This window comes from Rhea pennata, chromosome 7 (genome assembly GCF_028389875.1).
Source record: "Rhea pennata isolate bPtePen1 chromosome 7, bPtePen1.pri, whole genome shotgun sequence".
NCBI classification, from domain to species: domain Eukaryota; kingdom Metazoa; phylum Chordata; class Aves; order Rheiformes; family Rheidae; genus Rhea; species Rhea pennata.
The window spans coordinates 23,975,636-23,991,308 of NC_084669.1; the positions used below are offsets into that span (position 1 = coordinate 23,975,636).

General features: G+C 37.1%; 1 protein-coding gene across 4 annotated transcripts in view; it reads left to right on the top strand.

Annotated features, from left to right (window-relative positions):
• Window positions 1-15,096, top strand: part of VCL (vinculin) — a 63,438-nt gene extending 48,342 nt beyond the window's left edge. Inside the window, exons 12-22 of one of the 4 annotated variants that reach the window (XM_062580685.1) lie at window positions 1,390-1,589; window positions 2,213-2,341; window positions 3,335-3,484; window positions 4,108-4,216; window positions 5,230-5,532; window positions 6,043-6,167; window positions 6,493-6,678; window positions 10,472-10,681; window positions 12,894-13,097; window positions 13,714-13,818; window positions 14,478-15,096. In XM_062580685.1, the coding sequence (XP_062436669.1) occupies window positions 1,390-1,589; window positions 2,213-2,341; window positions 3,335-3,484; window positions 4,108-4,216; window positions 5,230-5,532; window positions 6,043-6,167; window positions 6,493-6,678; window positions 10,472-10,681; window positions 12,894-13,097; window positions 13,714-13,818; window positions 14,478-14,624 (1,868 nt within the window). In that variant the 3' untranslated portion in view covers window positions 14,625-15,096. Of the gene's footprint in view, window positions 1-1,389; window positions 1,590-2,212; window positions 2,342-3,334; window positions 3,485-4,107; window positions 4,217-5,229; window positions 5,533-6,042; window positions 6,168-6,492; window positions 6,679-8,020; window positions 8,095-8,902; window positions 9,460-10,471; window positions 10,682-12,893; window positions 13,098-13,713; window positions 13,819-14,477 lie in introns of those variants that run through there. The other 3 variants (XM_062580682.1, XM_062580683.1, XM_062580684.1) reach the window with 3 other exon arrangements.
• The last annotated feature ends 577 nt before the right edge of the window (window positions 15,097-15,673 follow it).

Sequence of the window (15,673 nt, forward strand, 5' to 3'; positions counted from 1 at the left end):
GAGGTTTGGTTACATAAAGGAAACTTCTTTAAAAAACGAACGTTTATCTGTATCAGCCACATACTAGAGGATTTAGTCAATTGCTGTAGTGATGTATAATGACTAAGATGTGTGAAAGACATGTAAGATGTTACATGCCCCACAACTTAAAAGTTCCTGATATAATGAAACACTCCATTTATGACATGAAGTACTTTTTTTTAATTATAGTTGCTTTAGCCCTTGGTTGGGTGCTTAAAAGAAAGATATATTAAGAACATAAGTCAAAGTGCTCTACGTCTAGACAGCACTACTGGAAGAATTTGACCTTGTATTTTTAGTCCTACAGTAGTGTGCAAGTACTTTCTCTGTGTTCTCTGTAGCAGGAATGACCATTTCACAAATAACTTGGCCTGTTTATGGTTGTCTCAGGGCAGCATTGTAGCACAAACTGACTTTTGAAGTAATGAGGCACACCTAGCATTTTTCATAAACACGTGAATCAGATCAATGGTGTTTACTGCTACAAATATTTACATGTAGTCATATTATGTATATTATGCATAGCTAAATGATAGCTAAAATAATTAATTGGAAGATTAGGCAAGGTTGACTGGAAGATGTCCTGTGACAACTCCTTTCTAAGCAATCTTGAGCTTGCTATTAATTTGGATTACTTGTATGTTAGCATTGGCTTCAAATGGAGCTTTAGTAGTTCTTTAAAGGACTTAATAAACAATAACTTCTTCTGGAAATAATATTGCTATATTATTGAAACAACAGATCTTCTTTATCAACTTTATTTTCTGTTTGTATGTGAATAAAATCACGAATGCTAACAAAACTTTTACAGAAATAACTTTCAGTACACTGCAGAGGTTTTTATATTAGTTATTTTTTTTCCATCTCGGACACTTGGTGTTTCTTACCCATGATTTTTGGAATCCCTAGAGAGGATATTCTGCTTTCTCTTTCGTATTTTCTACTTGGATTCCCCACACACACTTCCTGCTCATCTTCTAATGACTTAAAAAGACTCAAATTGAAGTACTTGGAATTTGCAAGTACTTTCTATTGGAGTCAACAGATCAGTTATGTAGGAATACATAATAGCTGTAACAGTTAACTTTTGCCTAGCCACCTTGACTAAAAAGGATGCATCTCTGGCCAGAGTTGCTGTACAAATGGACAAAAAAAATGGTGGGACTCAAATTTCTCTTTGGGTTTGAACTGCTGTTGCTTAGTGAAAAAATTGGAAGATTCGTCCCACTGCTGAAGCTTGTGAACTGGAAAGGTGTTCTTAAAAACCCAAGAACTCTGAAATGCCATTTGTTTCCTGCTGTATCAAAGTTATGCTCACTGCTTTCGGATCTGCTGTGTATAAATGCAGTACAACTTCTTCCACTGTAGGCCAGGCAGCAATTCGGGGACTGGTTGCGGAAGGTCGTCGTCTAGCCAATGTCATGATGGGACCTTACCGTCAAGACCTGCTTGGCAAATGTGACCGTGTAGATCAGCTGGCTGCTCAGCTAGCCGACCTTGCAGCAAGAGGGGAGGGCGAGTCTCCTCAGGCTAGGGCGATCGCTGCTCAGCTTCAGGACTCGCTCAAGGTAAAGATCGTTGTAGTTAGATCTGTTTCTGTGCGGTGAAACACATGAAACTTTGAAGTATTTTTACCACTCCAACAAGGCACCTGTATATGTGAGTCATCAGTAACCAAAAAAAAAAAAAAAAAATAAAAAGGAGGGGGATGGATGGGGTAGCAAAAAACCTGTATGGAGTAAAGAATGTGCAAGAATTGTGTTGGGGTCTTTTTTTGTTGGTGGTGGTTTTTCTTTTTTTTTTGTGAGAAGCTCTATTTTCCAGAGATGCTTAAAGCAGACTTTTTTCAGAGACCATGATATTGTGCTGTAGGGATCAATTTCAAATGAAAAACTCTGAGGGGGAGAAGGGGAATAGCATGTTAGCATAGCAAATTTGAGGGGACAGGGTTTCAAATCATGCCATTCATTGCTTCTGATGCCACTTAAGCCTGTTAACTAAGTTTTTCATATTTCAAATAGTAAGTTGTTTATTGAACATGCTCTTAAGATCATATTTTATCTTAGTGGCTGCCACCTAAGAAAAATAGTAAGGAATTCACTTTTTTACAAGAAGAAACTTTGAGATTTGAATCCTTACAGACTCTTAATGCTCTTGTGTTTTGTACCGATTCCTTTTATTTTTTGTAAAGGATCTTAAAACACGGATGCAAGAAGCAATGACCCAGGAGGTTTCTGATGTTTTTAGTGACACTACAACTCCCATCAAATTGTTAGCGGTAGCAGCCACTGCTCCTTCTGACACTCCCAATAGGGATGAGGTAAGCATATCAAGTTGTTTTTCTTCCTATGTGAAACTTCAGTTCATGCAATGTATTTTACCAGAATTTTTCTACCAGAATATTTTCTCTCAGGCTTGAGATCCATGCTTATTCTGAATGAGCAATGATTACCACGCAAAATTCTCTTGGCTGATGGATGTTCATAATTGTGCTATATATCCCTGCAGATGTTATTGTGTGTAAATGCCATAGTGTTTTTCCCATGAAGTTTGTGTCATTTTGCCTATAATATGCTAAGAAGTACTGTGCAAGAATCACAGATCACAGTAGATTGCATATCTCAACATATAAACTGATTAAAATAGTCAAATTCATGCTGAGGTTCATCAATGTATTTAACTTGTTCTTTTGCTATGTAATCATTTCCCTGTACTTCAAAGCTTCTGGCTTCATGTTAAGTATCTCACTCTGTGGTGGGCGGCTGTGTTTGGCTAGTTGGTTTGAACATAATCAAAATGATTCCCAAGGCATTGGAATTTGCCTTTACAACCGGATAGCTTTTGTCAAAGTATTTTGCACCTTGAATAAATAAGGACTGTGGAAGGAGGGATTTTTTTTCCCCAAAGTGGAGCTTCAATTCCTAGGATAAAAAAAAAAAAAAAACACAGTATTTATCTTCCAAATGTATTTACTTCTAGTTTATAGATTTGAAGATTAATCTATACATGTTAAATCAAGAGTTCTATTTCTATTAACTCAATATTTGTTATGATACTGGTCAGGATTAATGTATTTAATATCTCATAGGTATAGAAGTGTGATAATATCTTTTGATGGGATAACTTAGCAAGTAAAAGTCCAATAACATTAAAAAAATGAAACTGCTTCAAAGCTTCCATGTCCTCTTGCATCCTGTCAGGAGTACATTAAGTTTAGATTACGGAAGTTGTCTGTTACGCTTAAAGAGAAATAATCTATTTTGTTAAGAGAAGTTGTGCTTTTGTCTAACCTATTTTCTCTGCTTACAACTAGGTGTTTGATGAAAGAGCAGCAAACTTTGAAAACCATGCTGCCAGACTGGGAGCTACAGCAGAAAAAGCAGCTGCAGTTGGAACAGCTAATAAAACTACTGTGGAGGGCATTCAGGCAACTGTGAAATCAGCAAGAGAGCTTACCCCGCAGGTTTGCTTCCTTAGTCTCAAAATGCTATTAAATGGCCTGAGGAGGACTTCAGCAGGTTTTCCTGTGTGCTTCTGCTATTAATACCAGTGAAAAACATAGTGCTGGCACCCTTAAAAGGAAAATGGCAAATATTTGGGTATATGATATCATGTAGAATAAACGAATTAAATGGCACGTCTTACTCTTCAGCTTCTGGCCAGAAGCGGTAGTGAATTTAGACTTGCAGCAAAATTACTTTGAGAGTTAATAAAATATTTAAGTGGAAAACACATTCTTTAATTTTTTCAAATTAAACTTTCTAGCATTTGTTCAGTAGCAAGACTATCTTTGCTATTGTGCTGCTTTTTTAGTGATTTCAAATATTGTAGTATTTCATTAAAAAAACCCACAATTTTTGATATATGATAAGCATCTAATGGAAGTTCCAGAAAACACTATTTTTGGCAGTGAATTCTGGAAGCTGTAAATCTTCATGCAACTAGAAGTGAATGAACTAGATTTAATAGAGTATTACAAGTGTGGAGCTAAACATCTAGTCCTGAAAGACAAATGCATTTTCAAGAAAATGTATGCTATTCTTAAGTATTGGTATTTTTGTAATTGAACATGTTTTCCATTGGCAGGTAGTGTCAGCTGCCCGGATTCTTCTGAGAAATCCTGGAAATCAAGCTGCTTATGAGCATTTTGAGACTATGAAAAACCAATGGATTGATAATGTAGAAAAAATGACAGGTAAAACAGGAATTTCTATTTAAGACTATACTTGTGGCTGACTAGCTGATGTAGGATTTTCCCCATTCTGTTTAGACTGATGAAACATGCATGAAAGTAATAATTAATTGAAAATATATTATTTCAGAGAAATGAGAGAGTGTACTCTATGACCACAGAAATTTGTGTATTATACAACATGTATAGAGTAACTTGTTTCACAGGTGTTAATTTTGAGCAGCAGGGGAGTAAACTGGGCTTTAGTTCTTACTTGGGAAAAACAGAACATTATTCTTTTTGTGCTTACTGATTTTAACAGTATATCACTATAGCAGCTAGAGTATTTTTGTTCTTGCTTTGCTTTCAACATGATTTTGGCATGCTGAATGAGGACAGATAATTAAATGAGGGCAAGAAAAGGTGTTCAAAATGATGTAACAGCTTGATGAAAGCAATGAATGAAACAAAGCTGCTGATCTACTAAATCGTGCTGAGACAAATGCTTCAGTCCTTCTGAAGTGCAAATCCCCCTGCAGCAGGTTGCTACCCGTATACTTTCACTTCACTGAATACTACCTCCTTCTACAATCCCTTAATTGCCCTATGGGTATTTTAAATCTTACTGCCTTGTCACTATATATCACCCATAAGGAGAGAGCACAGCTGGAGGGGCCTTTCTTTTTTGTATGAAAGGGAGAGGTAATAAAAAGTACTGAATATACATAAAGAAACTTGATGGGAGGAGGATGCTCTGCTGCTTATACTGTGCAAGCCAACTCTGGACTCAGCTACATTCCACAGCCGAAAAGAGCTCACAATGTCGTTAGTGGGAAGAAGCCTTGATCAGCTTTTCTGACTACAGTTAATGTGCTAGATGAGCCACGTAAGTAAAAACAAAACTGTGCTAATACAGATGGTCTACTCTGGTTCCTGTTTGGAAGTACTTTTTTCTGATGGTGACTGTCCCCTGGAATAGCAAATATCCCTTTCCACAGATGAAGTTAGAATATTAATGTGTTTAATTTTTATCCTAGGCTTGGTGGATGAAGCCATTGATACTAAGTCTCTGTTGGATGCATCAGAAGAGGCTATTAAGAAAGATCTTGATAAATGTAAAGTTGCAATGGCCAATATTCAACCTCAGATGCTGGTAGCTGGTGCAACCAGCATTGCTAGACGAGCAAACCGCATCCTACTGGTTGCAAAACGGGAAGTTGAAAATTCAGAGGACCCTAAATTCCGGGAGGCTGTTAAAGCAGCCTCTGATGAGCTAAGCAAAACTATATCACCAATGGTAATGGATGCGAAAGCTGTGGCAGGAAACATTTCTGATCCTGGTAAGGATTCATTGAGCTCATTTCAAATGTATTTCTTACTGAAAATGAGAGGAAGTAGTCCTCATTTTCTCTTGTTACAATTGTGCATCCACATGCGTGCATTTTTTTTGTGTACACTTAAATCCTAGAGTTGTGGAATTGAGGTGACACTATTAACTGCTAGATCTTGCTCTTGTTAAATGCAAAGAAGTGAAAAGGAAAGTTAACAGTTGTATTACTTCTACAGAAAATATTGTAGAATTTAGAATAAACATTGTTTTGGAAACTACTTTGGTTGTTTGTAATGACTCTTGCTTAGTCCAGGCTTTATTTTATGCATGTTACATATGTGATAACTAACATTTCAAACGTTGAAATCCATTGTAAATTATGTAAACATAATTTCACATAGGTATATGAGCATTCTGCACAATATCTTGTTATGTGAATATTTTGGGGATACTCTTGCTGTTCTAGATGATAATAATTGCTAGACTTTATTGAATTTGGAATGGGACTTTTTTCTTTCAGGTTTGCAGAAGAGTTTCTTGGATTCTGGATACAAAATCTTGGGAGCCGTAGCCAAAGTCAGAGAAGCCTTCCAGCCTCAGGAACCAGATTTTCCTCCTCCTCCTCCAGACCTTGAGCAGCTTCGTGTAAGTGCAGCACAGTTTGTAACAGAATATTCAGTTACCCTTGGTAAAGTGTAGGTTGCATACTGAAATTACTTGAGTAAATTTTTATTCCCTAGAAACAAAATGCATTACTTGGCCAGCCACACACACAAGCAGCCTGAAAAGAAAAGAAAAAAAGGCAAAAAAAAAGCCCAGCTTTCAAGAGAAAAGATAAGAGCATGGCTCTCTTGTAACAGAGAGCCCTTGGAAAAACTAGAAGGCATGAGCCATGACACCATCCCTGGCTTGATCTGTGTACTATTTCATTGCACTGAAGAGGGTTTTTTTTTCTTTTTTGCTTCCTTAGCTGACTGATGAGCTTGCTCCTCCAAAACCACCACTACCAGAAGGTGAAGTTCCCCCACCCAGACCACCACCACCTGAAGAAAAGGATGAAGAGTTCCCAGAGCAGAAAGCAGGAGAAGCTATTAATCAGCCCATGATGATGGCTGCTAGGCAGTTGCACGATGAAGCTCGGAAATGGTCTAGCAAGGTAAGAAGTTGTTATGTATTTATCTTGGGCTGAAGGGAATTATTTTCCTGTATCAATGTTTTAATCTGGTCCAAAGTCAGCTGCCATAATTTTATATTTTGGCCTTTGGCTAATAGTTGTGATTTTGTATATGTCATAACTCTTCAGCTGGCTATCTGCTACCAAACTATATAGTAAATTCTAAACTTTAATCTTTCTGATATTTTTGTCTGTGAAGAACTTGGTGCTTTGCATAGGTGTCAAAGACAGAAATGTATGCAAATCTGTAGACAGGTTTTCCGAGAGACATGGAATGTTCTGTATCTCTGGAGAGAAGGGTGTTGATTTTCTTCAACATCTTAAACTTAATAGTAAAAACTATGGCAGTGATGTTTCATGCTTGAGTATTGAATAACTTATGCTATAAATAATGTGCTTGTCCCAAAGAGGCAAACAGTCCAGGTCCCCAAAATGTCTATTTTTGCTCAACTTAAACTGGAGGAGGGGGAGGGGGAAACCTGGTTTGTTTACCACAACACTCTTACATTGGTCCTATTAAATCCTAGACAGATATGAAGATGGACTTCAATACAGAATTAAACAGTGTATGGACAGGGTATATAGTATAATAACGGGGTAGTATGAGTGAATATGAAAATACACTTGTCAGTTGCTTTACAGTCTCTGTTCTTTGGCCACCCTTGCGTAGCAGCCTGAAGGGGAGTGCCTGCGGAAGTCGGACTGCAGAAGCTTTATTGGGGTACTGTCAAGTAAATGAGGCCCTCATTCATGCTATTTCTGAACTGGTGATGGCAGAGATTAGTCTTATAGAGACTAGATATTAAAATTGTTTTAGTAGGAGGAATTAAACTCTTTCAAACTGCTCAGTGAACTATATATAACTGTTCTAATACTCAGAGTTGCTGAAACACTTTGTTAACATACTCTGCACGAGCCTATGTGCCTTCCATGCTAAGATGTTTGTGATCCTTGAAGCTAGCATTGCCCAGAGAGCCACTAGTGCGTAAGACTTCCTAGACTGGCAATCTGACTGCTGTTCTTAGCTGACTTTGTGAAGTCCACATGGATGTTACAGGTCCTGGCTGCAGAACTCGTGAGATGAGTTGTCTTAATTCTGGGAGGAGCTGAAAGTTTCTACACAGTTAATGCAGTGCAGTTCTGATCAGAAAAGTGACCATATATAGCTGTCCTGGACAAATTCCTTTTGTGTAATGAGTTGCTCTTGCTATCAAGGACAAAAGCCTTCATTTTCTTCCAACTTCAATGCTATGACAAAGTAGTTTGAAGTTTTTGTTCTGGCTAACAAATGCAAATATAACTCATTTGCTTCTCTTTTTTAAAGAGATATGTTTTGCCTCTGGTATCAACTGAGTAAGGACTTCTCTGAGCTCTGGCCTTCTGCAGGTATAACTTAAGGTCAGAATTTGGCTTTTAAAAGCTGTTTTTTCCCCTCGTGGTTAGATGATGAATAAAAGATAAATGTAAACAGCTGACAGAATCAACTTTAAATTTATGTGCACCATAAGAAGTGTGGAAGTACGGATAAAATCCGAAAGAAATCTTGCAAATCAGTTTGTATTTTCCATAACATGAAAAGTTCAATTTATTTTTCCAATACTTTTGGATATGCCGCATCAATTTTCATATTATTAAAGAGATACTACTAGTATTTATTAGTTGTCTCAAAAGATAATTGAGGTTGAAAATCTTATCTTCAGTTCCCTAGAAGTGTTTTAATGTTTGAATTCCAGAACAGGTAACTTAATACACAATAGGTAATAAAATGCATTTACTATATATATATATTTTATATTAGATAATTTAGTTATTAAAATATTTATGTATCAAAGCAAAGCAGTAGACCACAGAACTTTTTGCTGATTGTGGAAAAGGTGTAAAATTAGTATCTTTGGATTTTGAAACACTATGTTCACTGCTGTTTACATAAGATGAGACCAACAGACCAGGGAGTTAGCTTGACATTTATCCTTCTCTAGTTCTAAACAGTCTCATTTCAGTAATAACAGAGTGCAATTATTCTGTCAATATTTTTTCAGGGAATGAGGTAGCGATCAGTAGGACACTATTTGTCAGTAATGTTTTTTCCAGCACCCACGATCTGTGCTTTAATTTTAAAATACTTTCTTAGGTAGTCATACTCAAAGTGAAAAGTATGGAGTTTTAAAGTGACTTGAGAAATTAAAAAAATATTTTTTCTTATTAGGTGGAGGAGGAAGAGAGAGTGATGCACAGTGCCACTGAGGAGTGTGGATTAGATGTAGAAAGATGGAAACACAAGGTCTTGCTCATGCCAGATGGCAGCAGACTGTGTGTCAAATAGCTTCTGCTCTATCTGCCTAATTACATTATCCTACTGATATTTTACTACATGTTATGCTTATGGAAGGGGAAGTACTTTGTTTTTTAAAACACTTGTTGACATTCTTCATTCTTGTAAGATTTAAACTTGGTTGCTTTTTTCTTCTGTCTCTCTCAAGTCCTTGTTACTGAATGGACTCTGGATTTCTGTGCATTCTATTTTTCTCACGGAGCACAAATCAAACACTGTCAGTTGCTGTAGATTTTTCTGCCTTTTTTCCCCACTGGGATAATTCAGATAATAAAACTTAGCTTTTTCAGTTAGGCTTCTGCATCAAAGCTGCCTTTAGAAAGGAGGAGATACTTGGAAGCTTTTCATGGGACTGGAACTTAAAGATGAGTCTTTCTATAAAGTTGAGTCAGTCTGGCAGTATATAAATGTTATAACTTGTTCCTTCCAAAGTTTTGGCTTTTTTTCCTTTGTTATAGGTGTTTTTCTATAAAAGGCCATATTCTTAAGCAAAACACTTTGAAAATGCATACTTTTTGATAAGAGTTGCTTGGTTTGTTTCACACTTTGTTTCTAGTGAGAGAAATGCAGTTAGTAAATGTGTAGAATATTTTTTAATAAAATGCTGCTATATTCTAAACACTTGTACTGTTGAACCACTGTTACCTCTTCTTTATATGATCTACCCTTAACTCTGTATTTGCTTGAATCCTTTTTTTTTCCTTTAAGGTAATGGATACAACATGTTGTGGCAAAACAGTATAATATGATTCATAATCCTCTTTCTTTACTGATTTCATTTCAGTCTTTTTTCTTTTCTTTAAAGAACTATAATATTCACAGCATTCATGACACTCAGCATCACCTCCTCTTTTCATAACCTGATTTTGTTCTTTTCGATGTTATCTGCGGTACCTCAGTATTCACTTCTGCAGTCCCCTGTTCCCCCCTTTTTTACATGACAAAGCGGTGTGTCAGTGACTTCTCTGTGCTGCTGCTGCTATCTTTTCTTCTTACATTTATGTGAAATGGCTTCTGTACAAAGCTTTGTCTACACAAATACCATAATCCTCAACTGCTGTGCCTGCTTCTATCTAGTTAAAACGGCTTTCTTTAAAACAGAAAATCCATTCATCTCATCATTGTCTTGCCAGAGAAATGTTGTTCTGAAAATCAGCCTCTGCGTTTTTAAGCTGTATGCTTAGTTGAAAAAATGTTGCTGCATCTTTGAACTGTAATTTCGTAATGTTTTTGGTAACTTCGGTTCACAAGTGAAATGTTTGTTTCCCTTTTGCTAATCTTGTGCTTTCCTTCCTCCCTCTGACCTTAGAGCTGTCCTGTTTTATCCTTAGAGGCCAAGAGGATGTTTGGTCACTAAAACAGCTCAGTTCATGCTCTTCTACCAAATTCTGCTTCTCATACTAACTGTCCCCTGTTTCTCCACCCTTGCTGCCACCTGCAAAGCCTGATGTGACTGTGATTAATGAAGCCGCTGAGGCTGGTGTAGATATAGATGAGGAGGATGATGCAGATGTTGAATTCACTCTCCCCTCTGACATTGAAGATGATTACGAGCCTGAGCTGCTGTTAATGCCAACCAATCAGCCTGTTAACCAGCCCATTCTGGCCGCTGCTCAGTCTCTACATCGAGAAGCAACCAAGTGGTCTAGTAAGGTACTCCTGAGTCTCCCCCGGGCGACTGGTCTGTGTGCATCCGGCCATTGGGGAACGCTGGCACATTTGCATCACTCTTGATCCCTGCTAGATCCCATGATTTTGAATGAATAAGTGTGTCTGCACTTCATTTTAAGGACTGAGAGTGGCTTCACAAGTTTGTTAGGTCTGTCTGTCAATGCCGGATTGAAGCTTGATTTGGATCACTTACTAATATTAAACGGCTTCGTCTCCATTTGCCTGTCCTTATTTGTTGTGGCAGTTTTCAAATTGTAATAGAAGTTGTCTTCCATCCCCCCTGTTTTTTTGTTTTTTTTTTTTTTTCCATTAATTCTGGCTACCTGTGAAGCCATGGATAATGGTTTCTTAATGACTGTTGTAATGATGCAACAGAATATACAGCATTCAAGAAGTCATTTTAACATGTCTATTGTGCTTTTGCCTCCTTTGATGCCATCAACTAAAATATATATGAACAAGGAATGGCTTTGTATGGCAGAGTTTATTCAGGAGGACTGTCTGTTGGCTTGCACTTGGCTGATTTGCGAATGTTGCTTGAGGGAATTCTTTTTTTCTCTTTTTTTAAGAAGCTGCACTGAACGCATTAGTTGCTCAATTGAGATTGTATTTATATGAAACCAATGGAAGTGTAAATGAGGTTCAGACATTCACATATACCCTGTTTCTTCTGCCTAAACACAAACGTTTGCCAGTCTGGTCACAATTTTTTTTTTTTTTTTTTGAAATGGCATGCTGCAAAAAGTACGGCTGTTGATGTCCTATAACTAAGATTAGGTGTGTATGTGTATGTATACAGTAAACTATTCTTAAGAAGGGCTTTCAAAATGTTCTTGTCCTTTTCAGATTCTGATGCTTGGATAACTTGTTAGAGGGCTTCGTAAATGACACTGGTCCTAATTACTTGATCCTCCTACGTGAAAACATGGAAAAGTTTTGTTATGTCACTTGCATTCTAAGTGGTTATACTAGCAAACTGTTTAGCTATTAGGTCACGGTAACAAATAGTTCAGCTTTCTTTATCACCCATATCTGTATGATGTTTAATAATATGTTGGGATTTCTTCTTAAATTTACTAGTAGTGAGTCGTGAAAGTGTGTGCACAGGGATAGAGAATACATTTGCTAAGTTGATTTCTTGCTATTACTACTTGCTCTGAACTTCATGGTCATTAATCATGGAATTATACTGAAGAAAAAGTGTACTAATACTTAAACTCACTATGCTAATACTTCATCCACACAACAGGAATGTTTCATGCACCACATATTTCACATTTGTCCAACAGCTTTCCGCAAAGTTGAATCTAAATATACTAACAGACTATATTAACAATGGATCATCTGGGTCTGCTTTTTCTTGCACTAGGTTTTTCTCTGGAACAGAGTATGAGAAACACTTTTGCCTTGGTCATACTTAGCTCATATGTTGCAAATATTTCTCAGAAGTATTTCTGTAACTGTAGTAAACTATTTAATATAAGAAATCTGAATTTAATCTGAGGATTACCACTTAAAATATCAAAAATACTTCTCCCCTGGAAGCATCGTTTTAAAGGGGGAGAGTTTATCAAAAAGGAAGTTACATTTTCAAAGAGTAAAGGAGATCATTGAATCTCATTACTGCATCACAACCTGTGACAAAAATTCTGTGTTAGATTCTCTTCCTTTTTTTCTTTTACAATTGTAGTAAGGTAGCAGTATAACTGATACTTAAATAACTTCAGCTTCAGATGCCGCTTAAAACTTTATGTTCAACTGTTCAGACTAGACTGTTTAACTTAATTAGTGCTATTTGGTTTAACAGGCTACTTAGCACACTTCTTAAAATAATGTTGCTTTACTGGGAAATCTGGAATTTCTAATGCTAATAACATGCTTCGTCTTAAAGCCTAGCCAGCAGACCAGTAACCTGTTCCATGGACAAACTAATGCTTTTCTTTACCACTTCTTTTTTTTTTTTCCAGTTTTGAAGCAAACTTTTTTCCTGAGTGTTAGAAAGAAAAGTATGTCATGAATATGTCATTAGTACAGATCTTCTCTGTTCCTTGAAGAAACCTCTTCTGTGTGCACAAATCATTCTTCCATCCTTGACTTGAAGGGATTGGCTACCAAAATGTAGACTACTGCTCAGGAGTGACTTCTGTGAAGCCTCCAGCCTAGCGCTAACACTAACTGGTGCTGTTCGCTTTAGGGTAATGACATCATTGCTGCTGCTAAGCGGATGGCGCTGCTGATGGCAGAGATGTCTCGCCTGGTGAGAGGAGGGAGTGGAAACAAGCGTGCCCTTATTCAGTGCGCAAAGGATATTGCTAAAGCATCGGATGAGGTCACTCGGCTGGCCAAAGAGGTGGCGAAGCAATGCACTGACAAGCGCATCAGAACAAACCTTTTACAGGTAATGAGTTAACTTTTAAATGCCTCAAAAGTACTCTTCCGTTGGCCTTCTCTCAATATGGACGAAGGCTGGAGCACAGGAGCTGTGGCAGTAAATCACCTGTATCTTTCCTTGACTTAAGCTTTGTCAAGTTCCAAGTCTGTTTTTAGATCTCTTTGCAATGTATGTTTTGTAAAGTCAGGATTTGGTTACAGATGGGCGAAGATGCCAGTGCCCAAAAGAACTTGAAAAATATGCTATGAATACTAGTCTCTGCAGTGTCTACATTGCTTTATATTTCACCTAGTCATTCCTCTTGTATTAAAGCAGTAATATAACCCAGTCCCCCCCCCCCCTTTTTTTTTAACCATCTCAGATAGTTGGGAATGACAGGACATGTATTTGGCTAAGTAGACCCTTAAAGAATATCTAGAGGAGGGGAAAAATGTTGACTGTGTTCTTCCAAAGAATTTAGCAAGTCAGAAGTAAAATAAGAAGTTCAAGTATCATACCAATACTCTATGCTTATTTCTTATTTAATACTAAATACAAAATCTAAGGATTTAGCTGAAAAAAACAACAGATAATTGATTGGTTCAGTTTAGAATGTGAAGTGTTTTCAATCCTCATTCCTTAGGTCTGTGAGCGAATCCCAACCATCAGTACACAACTCAAAATCCTTTCCACTGTCAAAGCTACCATGCTGGGCAGAACTAATATCAGCGATGAAGAATCGGAACAGGTAAGAGATGTAAAATCTAATGGTAGTGTGAACTGTTCTTCACAGTTTTATGGGAAGATGATGTAATATTAGATGTGTTCTAGGAATTCAATACTGAAAAGCTTACCGTGGCTGTGTGGTAAAGCTAATTTTAGTATAGCTTGGTTTCTGCTTCAAAGGCAGCAGTTTAATATTGGGACATCGATTCCTCCCGAACCACGAGGTATTTGCATTCAAATTTTTATATGAACAACTTGTGAATCTCTTGACTTCATAGTAAAAAGCAGAGCTAACAAAAGCACTTGATTCCAGAATTGTAGAGCACAGGTTTGACATCTGAGGGGTACTAACACCCTCTAGTGGACTGTAGTGAAAATATTTTATTCTCCAACAATTTAAATGTCTTAAAATTGCTAGCTTCCTAATCCTGCAGATCTTAACACAGTTTTTTTCTTCTGAGAGTAGTCAGTGCTGAGACACTGAACTTTATTCAGATTTTCAGTAAATAGACAATGAAGAGGAGTCTTGTTGTGAGTCAGTATATTACTTGCTGGCTTCCGAGAGGCTGATTGTTTCATTTACTCTTCATAATTTAGACAGAGTTAAGAATGCTGGTACTGGCAGAATGCTGCTGTCTTATTAATACATTTAAAACAAATTTTCTTTTCTTTTCTTGACAGGCAACTGAAATGTTGGTTCATAATGCCCAGAACCTCATGCAGTCTGTGAAGGAAACTGTGAGAGAAGCTGAAGCAGCTTCAATTAAGATTAGGACAGATGCTGGATTCACCCTTCGCTGGGTCAGAAAGACTCCGTGGTATCAGTAGGCACTTGCCACATGAGTATTGTTTTCTGTAACATAAAATGCCTTTTTTTGGAAACAAGAAAAATATTAACAGCAACAGGTGCTGTAAACAAGCCTAAAATTAGCTTATGCTAATGCCCCATTCTAAGGGTATCAATTATATGAATATGCATTTCAAGTATTTTTGGAAAGCATTTGGTATCACACAAGTCAAAATTGCTTTCAGTAGTAGACAGTTTTTATCCTTTGTTTGCTTTTGAAGATTCTCTTCATGAATTCTGTAATCCCAGAAGCACATTTCATTTATGCACTGTATATTCCAGTAGTTTCCATGTGATAATACATGGACTTCACTTTGAGCTTGTACTGAAAGTCTAGGACACTAACTGTGTTACTTAGCAGTGATACAGGGACAATCATTGATATATAAACATTCAGCTTTTCAATAGAATTTTAGTTAGCCGTTCTTAAATCATGCAGAAGTGTTTTTTTTTTTTTTTTTTTTTTTTTTTTTTTTTTTTTTTTTTTTTTTTTTTAGGAAGGAAGGCAGAACACTTGTAAAGTGAGGATGAAAATCCTAATGCTGAAAAGTTTTTTTTTCTTTTTTTTCCTTGATGTTAATTTTGCATGGCAACAATATGTTAAGTCAACAAAAACTGGAGCTGTCCTTGTCGCCCTGTTGTCAGCCTCTAGGTGGGCATTCCAGAACTCTTGTTCTGTCCTGAAATGCTTTGAAGTGGACGCTCGTGGCACATTGTGGGCAGCTTGAGCCTTACGATTGAAGGCCTTAAATCACAGAACTCTTTCCTTCTTGCTTGCTTGAGTGATGTGAGCTGGAAAATCTTGATTCTCTTAAGCTAGCTGTACATATTGAAAACAAATATAATCATGTCCAGGACCAGAAAATGTCATGCCCTGGCTCCTTCCTTTTGAAAACCAAGTGAGCACATACACAGGGCATTATCCTACTTTCTTATTTTTATTCCTCCGTCTACTGTTATTCTAGTCACTCATGGTAGAAATTCAAAGATGAATAACAATGTTCAATTCAAGACGACCTTCTGCTTCTCT